Source organism: Haliotis cracherodii, unplaced genomic scaffold, assembly GCF_022045235.1.
Source record: "Haliotis cracherodii isolate W230 unplaced genomic scaffold, xgHalCrac1.p SCAF_14, whole genome shotgun sequence".
Taxonomy (NCBI): Eukaryota; Metazoa; Mollusca; class Gastropoda; order Lepetellida; family Haliotidae; genus Haliotis; species Haliotis cracherodii.
Genome location: NW_027266269.1, coordinates 1,469,801 through 1,488,723, shown reverse-complemented (window position 1 = coordinate 1,488,723; position 18,923 = coordinate 1,469,801). Strand labels below are relative to the sequence as shown.

Genomic DNA, 18,923 nt, shown 5'->3' with positions numbered 1-18,923 from the left:
CACAAATTGAAATTTGATTAAGCAAGAAGAGGAACTAGCATAAAGTAACCAGTGGTGTTTGCAAGACCTTACAGAACAGACGCTTCAATGCCATTTTCTAAATAAACAAATTAGTCAAATCTCAGAAGAATTTTATTGAAGAAGAATATCTAAAGTCAATTATGTTTCTGCAGTAAACCACAAAAGTCATTCAGATTTGTATGGTCAGCATCGGTGTACACAACCTGGACATAGTCACAGTGCTTTGGCATAAATTCATTCAGACTTCATTAGTGTCATAATAAAACCACCTACAGTCACATTAGTGGCAATATTCATTCAGAATCAACACTTTCTGAGGTGAATCTGTTGGTTGTTATTAGGAGTACTGTTCATCTTCCGGCGAGTCCCTTGTCTGAATTGTGTGAGCAAGATCTTCTTAAATGTAGCTGGTGTCAGATTGTGAAATCCAGGTACCTGAAACATTTCATAACATCTTTAGAAACTTGTTAGTCAAAAGTTATGAAACACACACATATAAATTTACAAATGTTTAAAGTTGTTTTCTCAAACAGTGAGGTATTGACAATTTATCTTGCAACTGATATTTAACCAATCTTTGAACATGTAAATAAGCCATTGCAAACAGAAAAGTGTTCAGAAAATACAAAAATGTATGCGGTCTTCGAAAACAATACCACAAGGTTCACCTGAATTTTGCTTGAGTGTTTGCATTACATCAAAATGTAAGGAAGGGTAAACAAGACTATGCAAAACTAAGTTACATAGGTTTTTATACATAAATACATAAATGCAACTATTCATAATTATCAAAACACATGTCATGTAAGTGATCTCAAAATACAACATAATGAGCGAGTGAGTTGGTATAGTTTCATGCAGCTTGTTAGCAATATTCCAGCTATGGGCTTCACACATTGTACCCATGTGGTGAATTGAACCCGGGTTTCAGAGACTGTTTCACCCACGAGGCTACCCTTGCACACCAAATACAAAAGAAAGTATATTAGGAATTCAGACAATAGATATTCTCACCAAATTCATTAATTCATTAATGGAAGCTATATTGAAATTCAAATTTTGACAAATTAGGATGAGACTGTAGAAGCATTTATCTAAGTTATTATGGATATTAAATATCTACCGTTAATTGGTAGTCCATCATAGACAGTGATAAGAAATTCAACTGAAAAGTACAACCTGAACCATCAACTAAAACCTATGTATATTACATTAAAGGGGCCGGTCATGTATTACCGGTATGTTCTCATTCATTTTTGACACAACCCTCACTGAAAGAAAATACAAGGCACTTTATATTTTATTGTCCGTTTTGTCAAAAGTCTCCCCTAGAGACTCTCACATTTTGGGGTGACCCTCCCTGTTTGTTCTGATCTGAATTCAAATATTCATGACTCATTATCATATTTTATCATTCATCCTGTCTTTTTTGAAAATTAACTAAATGAAGATTAACAATAACATGCAAATCTGCCAAAATATTGGCCTGGCAAAGTTTAAATTAATCATAATTACTGTTATAAAGTTTTGGATCCATCGTCTGTTTCTAAATACAGTGAAACCCAACTTTGACTTGTGTGGCATTGTTGAATCATCTACCCAATGTTCTTTATGCATTGATATGCATCTGCACAGAGTGGTCAAAGTCTGTGTCTGACACATAGTGTGCTACAAGGGAGACATCAGTTTCTGTCTAGCCAAACTGTCTGATAATCTCAAGGGCTGCCTTGGTAGCATCAAGGGATGTAGCTAATCCTAAATAAACATAAAACAAGTGACATCATCTCTTCTACAGAACACATGATCAAAGCCTGCCCCACCTTTGATGTTTATTACCTTGCTACTCTAAAAACAGCTAATTAGCAAAATGAACTCAATGTCAACTCATTGTGGACTAGGGATTAACAGGGCAATTAGTGTCGGGTGGGTATTAGTACTTGCAATTGTCTGTTAATTACTTAATTGAGTAGTGACGGCTTAGTCAGTTGTGCCTTTACAACTGCTATTCAATTATCGAGTCAGTTTACTATGTAACATGCTTCTTGGGACCAAGGAAATGTATCTTGCTGGATAACAGTTTTTTTTCTAATTTATCAGAGATCAGAAATAATAATAATGACGTTTTTGATGTGCATTTCTTTGTTGTGTTCACTAGGATGATGGTGATGGTGTTTGAATTATTAGACACTATTTATTCCAAAAGAGGAATAGGGTTGGCGAAGAGGCAAAGCTTATTTGAACAAAATATATATTGAATAAACAGAAACTGTACAAAAAACAGATTAACTGTATCTACAGTTGAAACTATCATGATGCAAATTTTCACTGAATCAAAGTCATATCTTTGACAAGACTCAGATCAAGTTGTAGTGATTGAAGGTCACATTAAACTTGCTAATTTCAAATCATTCATCCCACACTTATGATTTGGTTTGCTGTTTTATGCCGCACTCAAGCAATATTCCGGCTATATGTAAATAATCGAGTATTGGGTTACAAATATCCCTTGTAAAACCTTTCAACATGTTCAAATGACACATCGAAAGGCCATTGTGAAAAATCGTACTTACTTACTTACTCACTTACTTGGGAGATTTAACGTGCGCTTTCCGACTGATGCGTATTTCGCACACGGGCCCGGCCAGGCCATTTAATGTGTTTCCGAAAGGGGCGAAGGTGGTCTGTGCAACCCAAGAGGGGGCTTTTAGGGGTTGCTTATATAGAATTTGGGAATTTTGAGATTTGGAATAGATGCCGATGGGATTGGGGAGGAGAACTAAGGGAGCTGGGTATGGTGGATGTTTGTTTGTTTATGTGATTTTGATTTGGTAGGTTATTGTGTTTTTAGATGCGTTTTATTAGTTCCGTTTTTATTAAGAATACGCCTAAGGCCTTGAAGTTTTCTAGTTTATTTTGTGGGTTTAGTATTTCTTCTAGAGTTAGAGCCTTGTTTAGATTAAGGGTGGTTTGTAATGCGGTTCGATGTGTTAGGTAGTGTGTGCAGTGGATGAGTGCGTGTTCTGGGGTTTCTGGTTGTTTGCAGTGTGGGCAGTTACCTGTAGTGTGTTTTTTAAATTTTTTTAGGTGGTTATTTAGGTTGGTGTGTCCTGTTTGGAGTTTAGTGATTACTCTGTCGATTTTTTTGGATGGATGGAGAATTTTTGGTTTGGTTAGTGGTTTGCTGAGCACTTTTTTGATTTGGCTATTTGAGTTTAGATATAGGTTATGCCATTTTTTTGTGATTTTTTGCTTGTTTACACTTTTAATTTCTGATTTTGAGATGGGTAAGTTTAAGCTTATTTCTGGGATTTTGAGGGATAGTTTAGCTGCTTTATCGGCGTTTTCATTACCGTATATTCCTACGTGGGCGGGTATCCACAAGAAGGTTATTTGTTTGCGTGCCTTAGTTAGGTCGTTGGAGCTTTTAAGTATTTGATTTATTAATTTAGGTCGGTTTTTGGTATTTTTGTTTTGGAGGGCTTGCAGTCCACTTAGGGAGTCGGTAAGTATTAGGATTTTTTTGTGTTTTTTGGATTCTTGATTATGGAGGGCTGAGGCCATGCCCATTAGTTCTGCCGTGAATATTGATTGGTTGTTTGGGAGTCGGAAGGATTGTGTGGTTTTAGTTGGTTGTGTGGTATGGACTCCGAAACCTGTGTGTTTGGAGGTCGGATTTGAGGATCCGTCCGTGTAAACGTGACACCAATTTGGCCAATTTTCGTGTATGTATGCTAGTGTGGTAGTTTTAGCTATGTTTGGGTCGGTTTGTTTATTTATTTGGCTAGCTAGTGTTGTGTCTATTTTGGGTATTTTAAGTTTAGGGGTGAAGATATTTGATTGTTTGCAGTTTTGTTTAAGATTTTTAATTTGGTGTTCATTTAGGTAGTTTGTTATTCTTTGGGATATTGGGGTAAGTAAGGGGTGTTTACTAGCTAGATCTTGGTTTTTGGGTCTGATGTTTTGGTTTATTAAGTTTTGGATGAGAGGGTTTGATTGGGACGCGGCCCAGAAATTTAAGCTTAGCTGTTCCCTGCGTAGACTTAGTGGCATTTCTCCTGTTAAGGCCTGAAGTGAGGTGTAGGAGGTGCCATGTTGGGTGCGTGTAATTAGTTTGAGAGCCTGATATTGTATTGAGTCAAGTTTTTTAGATAGAGAGTTGTTTAGGGTGTTGTATATGGCGCAGCCGTAGTCTAGTTTTGATCTAATTAGTGATATGTAGAGAGAGAGGAGGGTATCTTTGGATGCTCCCCAGTTAGAGCCAGTTAGGCATCTTAGGGTGTTTAGGTCTTTACTGCATTTAGTTGTTAGGTTTTGAATGTGAGCATCCCAGGTGAGATGTTCATCGAAAATAAGTCCTAAGAATTTGGTTTGTTTTTGAAATTTGATTGTTTGATTGTTTAGCTGGAGGATTGGGGAGGCGGGTTTCATGTTTTTATGTTTGAATACTATTCCTGTTGTTTTTTCTGAGTTAAGGGAGAAGCCCCATTTGTCAGCCCATTGTTGTATTTTATTAAGAGATTTTTGGAGTAAATTTTGGACCATGTTCATGCTTTTAGTGCGGATCCAGATGGCTCCATCATCCGCGAATTTTGATGTGTTTACTTTAGGGGATAGGCCCTCGAATAGATCGTTTATCATTTTATTGAAGAGGGTGGGGATGAGGATACTGCCCTGTGGAGTACCATTTTCTAGGGGACATTGGTCCGATAGAGTTTGGTCTATACCCACGGTTATTTTACGATTGTTTAGGAAGTCCTGGATGTAGTTTATTATCTGACCTTTGAGTCCTATTTTTTTAAGTTTTTGTATTAGCCCATCGTGCCATACCATGTCGAAAGCTTTAGAGAAGTCTAAGAAGATGCCTGTGGAAAAATTGTACCATGTTAGGATTCTTAAATACAGTTTCAGCTTGACATTGAGTACTTTAAACTTTAATACATTCACAACAAGTGAGCTGTTTCTGCCAATCAGAGTCGGTGAGTAAATTGGAGTAGGGGACTAATTTCGAAGGTAAACTTGTTTCAACGTTTAACAACTACATGCATTTGTGTTTGTATGAGACGATGTGTGTTTAATTCCATATATTTTACTTCAAAGCATGTTATCACAATAAATTGAGTCGGGTATAGGATAAGTTGGAGTAGAGGCTAATTTCTATTGTAAACTTGTTTTAACATTTCACAATTATTGGTCTTTGCAAGTTATCAATCCTAGTTTAATTTCATTTATTTTACCAAGGTAAAAAAAAAATAAGGTGTCATTTTCGTCAAGCAATAATCGCCGTTTTCGCTTTCGGCGAGTATTTCGCCAGTCAGTGCTGTTTTGCTAAGGTGTCGTTTCAGCTATAACCCGCTTATTGCACATTATTAGTTTCAATTTATATTTATAATCATTTTAACCACTGTAATAAGTAAAAAATGAAATAAAAGTATATAGAAAATAAACAAGCACTTCTTATAAAATGTGCATCCGCAGGCAATATTTATAAGATAATGCTGCATGTAGCTGTGGCCATCACACTGAAGATGCACTTCACTTCTTTCTCATATGTCCAAATTACAATGATTTAAGACAGAATATGTACTATTATGTTAAGGGATATGATCTAAATTCAATTCTATTAGGTAATCCTGAAAGGACGTCAAAAATAAACTTAGAAATTCTTAAATCAGTAGAAGACTACATTCAGCTATCCAATAGGTTTCGTGATTGTACATAGCATCTTAAATTTATAATACTATTCCTTGCCGTATATTGCAGTACACTATTACTACTAAAAATGCGACCTGACAGCGCCGACAACGTAGTTTCTATAATAAGAACATGTATATAATTGTATTCCTTGACTGTACTTTTGTCATATCATATTGTATTCTAATTCTGGAGCGGTATTCAAATAAGTTTTTGCTTGTTTACCCATCCAGTTCACATATAAATGTTTAAAACAATATTTAGTAAACAAATAATTTAAACTCATGCAACAACATAGTGTGTGGAGACGATAGATTCTAAAGGTAGGCCCAAAATTCTACACAATCCAGTGATTGATATTGTGAACATCAATCCACACTGTTAGATGGTCATTGTCAGATGCCATGAACCAGGTCACTGAGCCTGATCACCTGATCTATTAGGTTATCTCTTATGGGTGAGGCTAAAATGGCACCTCAGCAAAATGTCACTGATTTCTCCAACGAAAACAGCACCTTGGTTTGGCAAAAAAGGCTACTAATTGTTGTCTGTTATCTGGAGAGACATGTTGATTCCTGGCCGAAATATATATAAATGAAATTTCTATAAAATTACTATTTATTTCCTACTTACTAAAATAAATATGACATATATAGTATACCTGTTGTCCAGTTTCTTGACATTTTCGCCAGACTCAGGTTCAGCTTGACATTGAGCTAATCTGAGTAAAGCTACTTAAAACTTCAAAGCATGTGATCTTTCAATGATAAGTTTAGTTGCACCTCCCAATCAGAATCATGAGTAAATTTGAGCAGAGGCTAATTTCTAATGTAAACTATTTTTAGGTGACTAACATTTAACAATTATTTGTGTTTGCAAGTTTAATTGCATTTATTTTACTTCAAAGAAATCAAAGCATATTATATTTTCACAATAAGTTTAGTTGCATCTCCAAATCAGAGTCGGCAAGTAGATGTTAGTTTTTAATGTAAACCTTTTTGAACATTTCTCAGTTATTTGTGTTTACAAGTGACCATGCAAGTTTAATTTCATGTATTCGGGCATATTCAGACCCAAGGTAAAAAAAAATAACAAGGTGCTGTTTTCACCAGGCAATAGTAGGCGAGGTACTATTTCCCTTTATAGTATAACCCTCTCTTACAACTAGCATAGGTTGATGGGGACCAAGTCCAACCCGGAATCCCCAAATGAGTGGGTATGGTTTTACGCTGTTTTTAGCAATACCTCAGCAAGGGACACCTGACATAGACTTCACACATTGTACCCATGACAAGAATCGAACCTTGGTCTTCAGCACTTCAACCACTAGGCTACCCCACCGCCAAAATTCCCAACATGATAAAGTTGTCATCACGGTATTCTTCAACAAGTTCAAGTGAAAATATCCATACCTTTCAAATGTCTTATCTTCCACTTCACAATGTTCACTGTTGCAAAACTCCTGTCATTTAATTTGTTCTTGATTATTCACACCTGCAAAAGTAAGTTTAGTCGGTACTGTATGAACTAAAAAAATGAGTCACTATAGAGTATCTAGATAGAGGAATATAAATAAGCAAACATATTTCTACATCATATACATTAGCAAGGATTAACATAAGTTAGGTAGATTGCTTATCCTACAAAAATTAAATCAAACATTTACTAACATATATAAAACAGAATAAGTGGCTTACAGAAGATAAATAACTTTAATACGTGATCAATATTATTAACATATTCCTTACCTGAATCAGAGACCATATAACAGTCTATGTATTATGGTCTCTGTCTGAATATGTCACATCTTCAGCTCCCTGCAATCGAGGTTGTGAAACATTTCTGCTGTAGGAATATTACATCCGCTGGGATATCCCTTGTCACACTGCCTGGCATGGTAGGCAAACGCATATTCCATACACCACATAGGTATACTTCCTAATACACACTGTCGAAATCCCCGCGGCTCCCAATATGGCCTGTATGAACTGTAATCGGCCAACCTCGTCTCTTTCCGTAACTGCTGCAGAAATGACCGCTCGTCATTCGTGACCAACTCGTGTTATTCCGGGACAAGCAAGTCTACCCATAATTCCCTGTATGGCCGAAGGCGCCATTTTGGAACACAAATGTAAACAAACACTCAAACCTCGTGTAATCGATGTACACCGTGATGCTTGATTGCGATATGCTTACCTCGTGTATCGATACATTGTTCTCAATCACCTCTAACTCCCGGTCGAAATCCACCTGAGCCATCCACAACGAGGACGTCAAGTATTTCGAAAACTCGATTGACAGCCGAAGGAAGGAAGAGCAACTTGCAGATGCCAGGTACGTAGCAGGGCTTCGAGACATAATGTTCCATGATTTCTATACAGAGATCTTATGGAATGGATTGATTTAGATATTTTCCTGATCTCCATGTTACTACTGTAAACGTCAAGGGCCCTTTTAGTTTTGTTGTTTTCGGAAACCCTTTGTTATTATTATGATCAAGTGTTTGTTGTGACATGATATTTCTATTTGGGATTGCATAAGAGCTACAGGTGCAGGACTTTTAAGGGTCGTGTCCTTATTCTCAACATAACGCTGGGATTTGATGATGAGGGTTAGTTACCAAGGGTATAAATCTGGCAAAGTGCATGTCAAACAAAACGTGGCATTCAATTCCAATCATGTGTTGCCACCTGAACCACCTGAAAGTGAGATATGGATTACAATGAATAATGACAGCTTATCAATCTTTAACAAATTCACACTGAAACATTGAAAGGATAAAGACAAGTTAGTTGTTTTCTGTTTCAGCATGTTCAGGGTTTGTGGGGAGGTTCACAGACATCCTCAGGGAGGATACCAAGTATTGAGTGAGTATTTTTGTTTGTGATAAATACAAACTACATGTATTCATCATGGTATATTTCAATGTAATGTGAAACATCACACTCACAATAGTCCAGCTCTGTGATGGCAGCCTGTGAATAATTGAACATGGACCAGGCAATCTAGTGATTGTTATTTTCAGCAAAGATCCATGCCCTCAGAGTATGATGACAACCTAGTCTGACCACTCAATTCATTAGTTGATTAGTGTTTGCAGCGGTAGAAACTAACACTTTCAGTCCACTAGTCCTAAAATGATAGCATATAGCAAAACCTTTAAAATGTCAAAATGACTAGTGCCAATTTCTAACCCTGGTGTTTGGATGTTGTGTTTGTGTGTGTATGTATGAGTGTATTTAGGTTGGTTTGTTGTTTAACGCCGCACTCAGCTATATGACGGCGGTCTGTAAATAATCGAGTCTGGACCAGACAACCCAGTGATTCATATCATGAGCATCGAGCCACAGAATTTAGATCAATGACATGCATCAACCAAGTCAGAGAGTCTGACCACCCGATCCCTTTAGTCGCCTTTTACGACAAGCATAATGGCCTTTTACGGCAAGCATGGGTTGCTGAAGACCTAGTCTACCCCGGAATCTTCACGGGTCGAGTGTATTTAACTTAAATCATGAATCTTATACTTGTTTCTCTGTGCTTTTACTATGTAACCCTAATTTTCTCTGGAATAATTTATATCATTTCTGAACAAAGTGTCATATCAAGGTTAGATCTCTGTCAAAACAGTGCCATGGAAAAGCCAAACAAATAGCCTAGAAATAAAAGTAAATACTGCATTGCATTAATCTGCATTTCAAGAAAATGTGGCAATAATTCATGGAATGATATTCACCTCGGTGAGGATCTCTCTGCATTGTCGAACAAGTTATTTCCTATGTAATGTATGTGTTGAATGACCCTGACTTTGTTGTCAAAATATTGTTTTAACATTTGTTAAATATGGGGATAAATGTCATCTCTGAATGTTTGACATGAATTATTATGATTAGGGTAGTTCTAAGTCGGAATCACAACCGGGTTTTTTTCATTTGAATCAAATGTACAACATGTACAGTTTGGACATTTCTGTGATGTGAATGCTACTTATGTTTGTAGAATGTCCGGATGAATAAAAGAGACAGTCATCCGTGCAGCATCAATGCAAAGAAAGACCATAGAAGAGCAACAGTGAGTGGTAAATATTTTGAAATTATTCTGTTTGGTTCATATGGTTATTTTGCAAATATGTCTTCAGTTTGTTCCTTATCGCTGTAGGCACGGATGTCCTATTATCTAAGGCACTACAATTTTCTGTGCAGAGTTGCATCTCTTGGGCTTAGCAGAAACCTATAGTCATGGGTTCAAATCCTGGTTCTCCCCGATTATGTTGCTAGGTTTGTCAGCATTATACACATACTCGTGGGATTCATCAAAGACCTGCATCACTTAGGACTTTCTTCCCACATCAAACTAACATGCGGTGATATATCTGGAATACTGTTCAAAGCAGTGTTAAAGCCAAATCATTTATTTAACACTGCATCCAGCAATAGTTTGGCTATATGACAAGGATTGTGAATATATATTTTTCCATGTTGATGAGTTGAAACAATCACTAAATGACATCTCTTTAAAAGATTCCCAGCATTCCAAGCCTCATTAATAGATAAGGTTGTGATTGAGTAGGCTCATTGATCACATGTAATCATACCACAGTGATGTGGGATATTGTCCATAATAGTTATCATCGGTTTGTCTGGACCGAGTTCATAACATTAGTCACTGGTTTGTCTGGTTGAGATTTGAGATGTGATTATCTTAAATGTTTAGCATATAACAAGACTCACATATGACAACTTAAGTGATTTTGCTGCCTTCTATCTGTAAGTACATGTGGCAACAATTCTTTTTGATTGCTAAAATCTTTTTACATAATGCTGCAGAAACTGAAGTCCTGCTTGAGATCCCTGGATGAGCACTCCAGGTTGACAGTCTGGAAGGACCAGACAAGGGAGTCCTAAACAGAGGCTGCACCCCTTCAGATATCAGAGGTGATTTGCAGACAGCGATGATGAGGGTCCTGTTATTTCAATGGAGGCCGACCGAGAAATTGTATGCCAAATGGTACTGGGACACACAAAGGCTGGTCTTGCTAATGTGAGAAGACCAACCAATGCCAAGCTGGAGTGTAATTCTTCCAGGACATTCAGGAAATTCTTGTAAACACTTGAAAGGAATGATAAATGGGACTTATTGTCTTTAAATGTGGACCCAAACACCAAATGGAAAGTTCACAATTCTACTAACACAATGCAGCAGAGATAGAGTCCAACTGGTATCCCCTCATCCTGGTTCCTGTTCATCCATGGCAATAGAGAAAGAAAAGGAGGATTGAGGGAAAGGAAGTTATCTGAACTGGTGAACATAATCCGTAGGTACTGTCAAGCAAACAGTTATCACACTCTGTTATGAGTATTGAAGAATAGGATGAAATTGCATACTGCATCAGGAACCATCATGTGAACACTGTTCAATGTGCGATATACTATAGGCATATGAATAAAAGAAATTGATAATTTGATTGTTGCTTATGTTTCATTTACCAGCTGTGTAATTGGGGATGTTTCATGATTTTGCCTCAGTTTAATAGCCACACTTATCTTATGAAACCATGCATTGCTTGGGCATCTCAAGATGAATAACACGTGTTTCCTTTGCTCTGAAAACGTCTGATGACACATTGATCTGTTATGTCAAAGGTTAAAGTCACAACCAGACAAAAAGTTTGTTTGTGGTCTAACTCTTCCTTTGGGCAGGGGTCGAAGTTGGAAAAAGGTCGTGTGTGATCTATATATACTACATTTTCCCTTAAATTGCCTTTTCTACAGAAGTCTTAGTAACTCTTATACATATACTGGTTACATTACTTCCATATTTTGGTCAATGATATGTTGAATTCTACCAAAGGACTGCATATTTGGTTTATGTGCTGGATAGCTCTTTGAAATGTTTTTGAAATATTTATCACTGATATTGAAGGTCAAATTCACACTCAAAAGTGATAACTCATGAGGGGTTGAAGTGTAAGATCAAGGCAACAGTGAAGGGGCCATTCATAAAGTATTTCTGCAATTTTAACTAAAATGCCTATTTCTGGAGATATTTGTGAAGTATTAAGCACATCGTTGTTATATTATTTGAATACACATATATGTGCAGTGGTTACAACTCCAGTGTCAAATTAACTGTCAATCCCTTTTGATAAAATAATTCACAGTAACTGAGGAAGAGCTTACTGTAGTACCATAAAACTAGGGTGAGGCAAATGTCAGTGAAGTTAGTATTTTGGATATAACAAGTACATGTACCGTTACAAATAGTCTTATTATCATCTCACTAGGACCAAAGGCCCAAGTGAGTACATTGTCAATGACTTTTTCTTTTTCTCAGTACAAACTGGAAGTCTGGACATGAAATTTAAGGATATCATTATACAAGGGCTGATGTTTGTTCATTAAATACCATTAACATCCAAAAAGGACAAAATATGAAATTGAACAATTTTCTTCTCCAAAAATGTTTTAGGAGGATATTTACCATTAAAATAACACAGAATATTACAACAGGTATCTGTAATGCACAGGCTAACATTATTTACCAGAAGCAAGTCATGAAGAAAATTTGCATCCGGATACCTTCCGGAAACCTTCCGGAAACCTTCCAGATGCCTTCAACAACCTTCAAATTGCTTGGTATTTTCAAGTTAATTTTTTTATGTGTTTCACACTTAAGTGAACAAAATGCACCCCCCAAATTTTGACATTTTTTTGGGAAGGTTTCCGGAAGGTATCCGGGCCGGATCCAAAATGGGAAGGTATCCGGAAGGTTTCCGGAAGGTTTCCGGAAGACGGAAACCTACACTTTTTTTGCTGTGTACACTGTATGTGTCACGGCAGGACTTCTGTGTATACTTCTACACTGTATGTGTCACGGCAGGACTTCTGTGTATACTTCTACACTGTATGTATCACGGCAGGACGTCTGTGTATACTACTACACTGTATGTGTCACGGCAGGACTTCTGTGTATACTACTACACTGTATGTGTCACGGCAGGACTTCTGTGTATACTACTACACTGTATGTATCACGGCAGGACTTCTGTGCACTGGCTGGTTGATCGCAGGTTTGTCTATGACGTGGTAGACTTGTAAACACTAGAGTCACGTACGTATAAAAGCGGCCACAACAACAAGGAGATGCTGAGGTCATATTCTGACAGAACTGCTTGAAACTGACATTTTTATCCAACTTCGTAGTCATAGACGGCCTTATATCATGAGAATAGAATTGGATGAACTTCGGTCATTTGCAATTGAACGTCATATCAGAAATAAATAAAACACCAATATATGAAGATGAAAAGTTATCTTAACTTTTATAACATTAATTGTTTTGACATGCTCTGTTATGCAAATATATCACAATTAGGACATTTTGAAGAACAACTTAGGAACAATTATGTTCAAGAGTATAAGGTCTAAAATCCTATGGCAAATGTTTTCTGTTTTCAGGAAGTCACTGGCACGATGTAAGTGAGTGCAGGTCGTCTACGTTATACAAGATTTCCCTCGGGGCCCTTGTGGCCACCTGGCTGATGAATGGTGCCTTCTTGGTTTTGGCAAAACAACCATGTCCATCGATACTGAACAAAATGACTATACATGTACAATTCTGACATATTTTTCATGTATTAAAACAAACACCATTGCGTTTTGTCGTGTTGTCATCGACCCTCCATGAAAGGGTCAAAATTTGGAATGACAACCCATGTACGTGCGTGGCGCTATTGCGTGAGACAAGGACAAACTGTAGGATTAGGTGTCACTCAAACCAGGTCAAAATGAAAACAACAAATTGTTTAATACATGTGTTAAACATATTAAATCCAGGGTAGAGTTACCAGCATTCAAAGCAATAACACCTTACTGAGGAGTATGGGGACTTATCTGCTACTGCTCCCTGCTTGATTCCCCTGCAGGATTTATGCCATCACTTTGGACACGAGTGATAATATGGAATGCTTTCCATTATACAAAAACATCACAAACTATAATCAAAGATCTAAAACACTAGTCGATATTATATACTGTCAGAGTGGCAATAATTGTATACTACTTTACCATGTGGACCCGTGTTTTAACACGAAACTTGGTCACCTTGTAGGCATCCTAACCAGTGAGAAGACAGATGCGCTTTGGAAGCCGAATACATAGCATGTGATTTCAGCACTTTCACCTGGCCATTTAAATACGATCTACGAATATCATGGATGTTTCTCTCATGGACATTGACTAACACTGTGAAGGAAAATTGATATTCGCAACAAAATCGCAATCATGTATTTGCACTCTATTTGCCCTTGACCTGACCACCACTGATTACCGAGCTGGTATCATTCTCGGGAGAGATCAGCACTTTAAACCCCGAAAAGAGTTTACACCAATTTGTAACATTGACACAATGAGTGAATTGTTCAATGTCTCTACACCATGTGACTGGGGTATTGCTACCGGCCGCGGAACACAGAAGTTCCAGTTTCCTTCAGCTTTTAATACATTTGCCTGTCAGGTTTTCTGGTGTCACAAGGATGAAAGTCGTTATGCGCTGGAATCTAATCTAAGGAAATATTTCCTGATTGTTCTAAACAATGACTTAGTTTCACAAAGGTTAAGCTATACGATCTGGCATGTAGTGAGAATCGCGTGAACCATTATTTGCAGACCAGCCAACATATTGATATCGTATGTTTAATAGATACACGTGACAAAGACCGATGATAGTGGGTTCGAATCCCAGATTTGGCCGGATTCTGGCTCTAGATTTGTTACCACCGAACCACGGTAGACGTCTATAAGTGAAGTGCTGCCCACAACTGATTGAAACAAAACTTGCACATCCATATGTGAGTGAGTGCGGCTTTCAGCAATATTCCAGCAATATCACGGAAAGGGACACCATAAATGGGCTTCACACATTGTACCCATGTCGGGAATTGAACCAGAGGCTTTGTGTGACGAGCGAACGCTTTAACCACTAGACCACCCGACCACCCCTCGTCCATATATAAGCCAAGTTACGTGGGCCAATTGTATGCATATCAAGGAGCGTGGTACTGGTTGTGGAGAAATGATATAACCAAGCATGGCCAAAGCTATTGGCTCAATGTGTAACACCTATATATGATGTGTCTGGGTTATTACTCTCACTCCCGCACTAGTTTCAGTTTAAAACACAAGGAAGCAGTTTACGATATCATGTAGTGCATCATATATTGAATGTTTGTGTGTCAGTGTTTTTGTTTTTTTGTTTTTTGTTTTATTTCAGGCGTTTAGAAGTGTGCTCTTCTTTTATTTGAAACCTGACAGAAGTACAAAAAGACCAGATAAGGTGTTTTACTTCACGTCCGCCGGACACTTTCATATCGGACAATGGTTATTTCACTTAACAATGTGTCATTTAAGGACACTCATATAAGTAAAAATCCTTATTGAATTGAGAGTGTATTCATGATAGCGTCTCAATGATATGGCAATGCATGTCATGCATGAAAACGGCCGTCCAGTCACGTCAATTATATAATTTTCAGTAAGCTAAAGGGTGTTAAGGCGTTCTTTTAATCATGAAACCATTTTCAAGTCGTAGAATATTAGCATACACTAGTATTGAAGATTCAACTTTAAAGGTTTAATATCACCACAGAACAGGAAGTAATGCAGAGCAGGCGGAAACAGTTTACGACTATTTGTAAAATTGACACGATGAGTGAATTGTTCAATGTCTACACCATGTCACTGGGGTATTGCTACAGACCGCAGAACACAGCAGCTCCAGTTTCCTTCAGCTTTACATGCAGCTATAGAAGGCTCGTCCTTGCTTCTAACATATGCAGATATTGGCCTTGTATTGTCAGCACGATGTTCGCGCTCGTTGAATCACAAGGTATTTAAGGCCTCTAGATCCTTGACTAAAATCTAAAATAATATGATCCAAGGTGATGCAGCAATAGTTTCATCCCGCGTTCGGTTGACAAATTTGGGTTTTATCTAAACAAGTTGAACAAACTAGAACGGTGGTCGCTCGCAGCATTTCAATATGTTGCCACTGTGAAACTTGATGCGTAGGTGCAAATCTGCAACTGATACGTCTTCATCCTCTGCTTCTATAACGTCATGATTTTTTAAATACACGACGTAGCACCTACACGCCCACAGGTCATTTATGAGGTTCCCGGTCCAGCTGTGTCAGCATCTTCCAGACCACGTGATATGGTGGTATGCTGCACCGACCTCAGCCCCACATACCCGGAACGACTGTCACAGCCTGCTTGGCCCTCACCAGTGAGCGCATCATACATCTTTACTTCGTCAACAACATCATAGTGAGGAGCATCACTGACCCCTGTTGGAGCATGCATGCTGTGGGTAGGCGTGACGTACAGCTGGAAGCTGAAAGGTGAAATGATTGGTTAGCTTACTCACGTGATCTTAAAAGTAATTGCATGCAAGATTTCTTCACTGAAGATAAATCATGTTACGAGGAAACAATGGAGATATAAGTATCCTGACGGAAAACGAGACTGAGAATATGATGTTTGTTTCTGATATATTTCATTTGTTGTTGTTTTAACCCCATGCTCCGCAATATCCAACTGTATGGCTAAATCGAGTCTGGATCCGACTATTCAGGCAATGATTAGCATCATAAGTATCGATCTACGCAATTTGGCTACGATGACATGCATCAACCAAGTCACGAACCTACCACCCGATCCCGTAAGTTGCCTCTTACGACAAGCATAGTCGCCTTTTGCGTCGAGTGTGGTTTGCTGGTGCCTATCAAGATCTTGTATGAGAGACTAAAGTCACATGTGAGTCCAGTATTTCAGTTTTACAACGTCATGTCTGTGTCACTCACTCACTCACCTGTCGTTTGTCAAGCCTTGACAATAACTGCAGCACCAGGCCACGACAACCATCACAATGAAAACCACAGATGCTGTAGCTAGCCCTGTAGATAGTGCTACCGTCAGTTCCACGTTATCACCTAACAAAGAACAAAGTTAATTTGTAAATGCAGTAGCAGGGGCTTCTTGAACAACTTGACCCAACGAGGAAGATCGTTACGATTCAAGTGGCAGCTCCTGTCGACGGTCCGACATTACCACTGTACATGAATATGAACCCTACAATCACACACAATTCAAATAACCCTTGGGGAGAATATACAATATAGACTTGGGGATAGTATTAGTATTGACCTTGTTATATGTCAACCACCTACCAGATTCACAGTCGGTCCCGAAGTAGGAGTCTACACATCCAGACACACAGGAGGAGCCCAGCTGACAATATCCTCCATCACAACCACCTGGACATGCTGTACAGTTACCTCCTGGACTGTCACATGGCATGTTGCATCTCCTGCCTTGATATCCTGGGACACATCCCTCGGTACAACGTCCACCACCGTCGTCTGACTGAGTACACAGGTTATATTTACAATAACCATCGCAAAAAGACAAACATTTCAGATCAAAATACCCAGAGTCACACTCAGTGAGGCAATGTCCCATCGTGTTGTCACAGTCTGAACAGTGTTGGTTATCCTTACATTGACCAGCTGAAAGTTAAGATGTAGGTATTCATTAATGCATTTTTGAACATTATGTTATGGATAATAAGCACAATGTTTAACATAATGGAAACATGCCTAACTGTGGTAAATAGATTATGCGACTGATTATTCATTAGCAGTACTATTCTGTTGACTTTGATTTTGAGAAAAAAAATTAATAAATATGGAAATGTAATTATTATTTACAAATGACTATATATTTGGAGTAATACTATACTTTACAACCTACATGTTAATATTGATAGTTTAGTGAGTGTAAACTAGTGAATGGAAACTTAGATATCGAATTATATATCATGAAGTAGCAAACAAGTAGTTAGACAAACTCTCATGTAACTGTTGGTGTATTATAATGACTGTTGTCACAATGGGGTCTGCACCCACTCAGCCACCGAGGCCTCCACAAAAATGAATGTCCGACAAAAGCCCCGGTTGCTGAGTGGGTTAGATCACTGACTTTGTGTGCAGGCGATTAGGTGCCTCACTCTGGCAGTGTGGGTTCGAATCCCGGATGGGACTCCCCCCAACCCCCTGCAAGTCGGAGGGTGTGCACTGACAATGTTGAGACAGGAATAAAAGATTAAAATTATAAAAGAGAGGGATTGTAGAAGTTTTGAGATTACCATCGTGTTCCGCGATGCCCTTCAGCTCTTACGTTCATTGCGCAGAAACCTTGTAATAACAGGCTTAGAAACACCAACAGTTACCTGATGGTTTGCTGCACAATATCTTCTCTACTTCATGACAATGTCTGAAACTATGTTGACGAGTTGGGATGTAGAAATAAACAACGTTCATGCCATTTAGGACGAATTGACGTTTTCTGATTTAAATCTCTATTTTACATTTCATGTGTACGATTTCGCAGCAAACGGAATATAGTAACTTTATTAGGTAGGTGATATGTTAGGTTGAAATAATATTTGACATTCACACAACGTCAGCTGAAGGTCGTTCATGCAATTGCCTGACCGCGTCATACCAAAATACATAAAGGGGGCACATGCTGTTACCTTCCGCTCGGCATTAAGTCGATAAAACAAGGACTGGTCAGCTTGTATTCGGTATGCAGTGTCGGAGTGGGGTATCAATGTGATATTGTGACATGGTATCTCAGTGAACTTGGATTACAAAACGAAGTCCGGGCTAGTGCATACACACGTATACACGTTGCTATTTAAATGAAATAGTCTTGAACACGACGATAAACACAATTTAACCTTATCTCGTTAGACAAGCCTGTCTTCAATAATATTATATACTGATGTAAGGGTAGTACAAATAATAAAGACTGGATTTGCAAAGTTAACAATACAATGTTTTACCTTCAGCAGCAATGACCAAGCATGTCATCCATATCAACAGCGAGGCGACCATTATGATGACAGAATCTGATGCGATAGAACAATGACGTAATCAACACAACAATGAACATACACAAGAAAACAACACGTGTTTGATGCCGAAACGTACACAATAAATGGGTATGCAGACACCAAAGAGTTGCGGGGTTAGGCCAGAAGAGGGTGGCACTTTGTGTACTCACTAGTCTGAGAATATACACAGGGTGGCCATTGCAAGGAGCCGAACGCCTTATCAATACTCATCAGTATCACATTGTTTAGTAACAC

The 18,923-nt window shown here is 38.3% G+C and overlaps 1 protein-coding gene and 2 long non-coding RNA genes across 4 annotated transcripts; 1 reads left to right on the top strand and 2 right to left on the bottom strand.

The window, feature by feature from the left end:
* Positions 1 to 384: 384 nt before the first annotated feature.
* Positions 385 to 7,694, bottom strand: LOC139460972 (uncharacterized). Its single transcript, XR_011652858.1, has 3 exons — positions 7,461 to 7,694; positions 7,125 to 7,206; positions 385 to 456 (listed from the first exon to the last, which is right to left on the bottom strand). It is a non-coding gene; the product is annotated as an uncharacterized lncRNA (long non-coding RNA).
* Positions 7,695 to 7,976: 282 nt separating this feature from the next.
* Positions 7,977 to 10,737, top strand: LOC139460967 (uncharacterized). Of its 2 annotated transcripts, XR_011652853.1 has the most exons (4): positions 7,977 to 8,046; positions 8,521 to 8,579; positions 9,712 to 9,790; positions 10,539 to 10,737. It is a non-coding gene; the product is annotated as an uncharacterized lncRNA (long non-coding RNA). The 2 variants fall into 2 exon arrangements; XR_011652852.1 differs by lacking the exon at positions 7,977 to 8,046 and having other exon boundaries at positions 8,071 to 8,579.
* A 5,137-nt stretch (positions 10,738 to 15,874) lies between these two features.
* Positions 15,875 to 18,669, bottom strand: LOC139460948 (multiple epidermal growth factor-like domains protein 10). Its single transcript, XM_071242422.1, has 4 exons — positions 18,618 to 18,669; positions 16,939 to 17,277; positions 16,581 to 16,701; positions 15,875 to 16,103 (listed from the first exon to the last, which is right to left on the bottom strand). The coding sequence occupies exons 1-4, from the start codon at positions 18,667 to 18,669 to the stop codon at positions 15,875 to 15,877; spliced, it is 741 nt and encodes a 246-aa protein (XP_071098523.1).
* Between the last annotated feature and the right edge of the window lie 254 nt (positions 18,670 to 18,923).

Coding starts and splice junctions, on each gene's coding strand:
- LOC139460948 (XM_071242422.1), bottom strand. CDS start 18,669: ATGGTCGCCTCGCTGTTGATATGGATGACATGCTTGGTCATTGCTGCT. Junction 16,702..16,938: donor CGGGACCGACTGTGAATCTG/GTAGGTGGTTGA, acceptor GTTCTTTGTTAG/GTGATAACGTGGAACTGACG. Junction 16,104..16,580: donor CAAGGCTTGACAAACGACAG/GTGAGTGAGTGA, acceptor TTCACCTTTCAG/CTTCCAGCTGTACGTCACGC.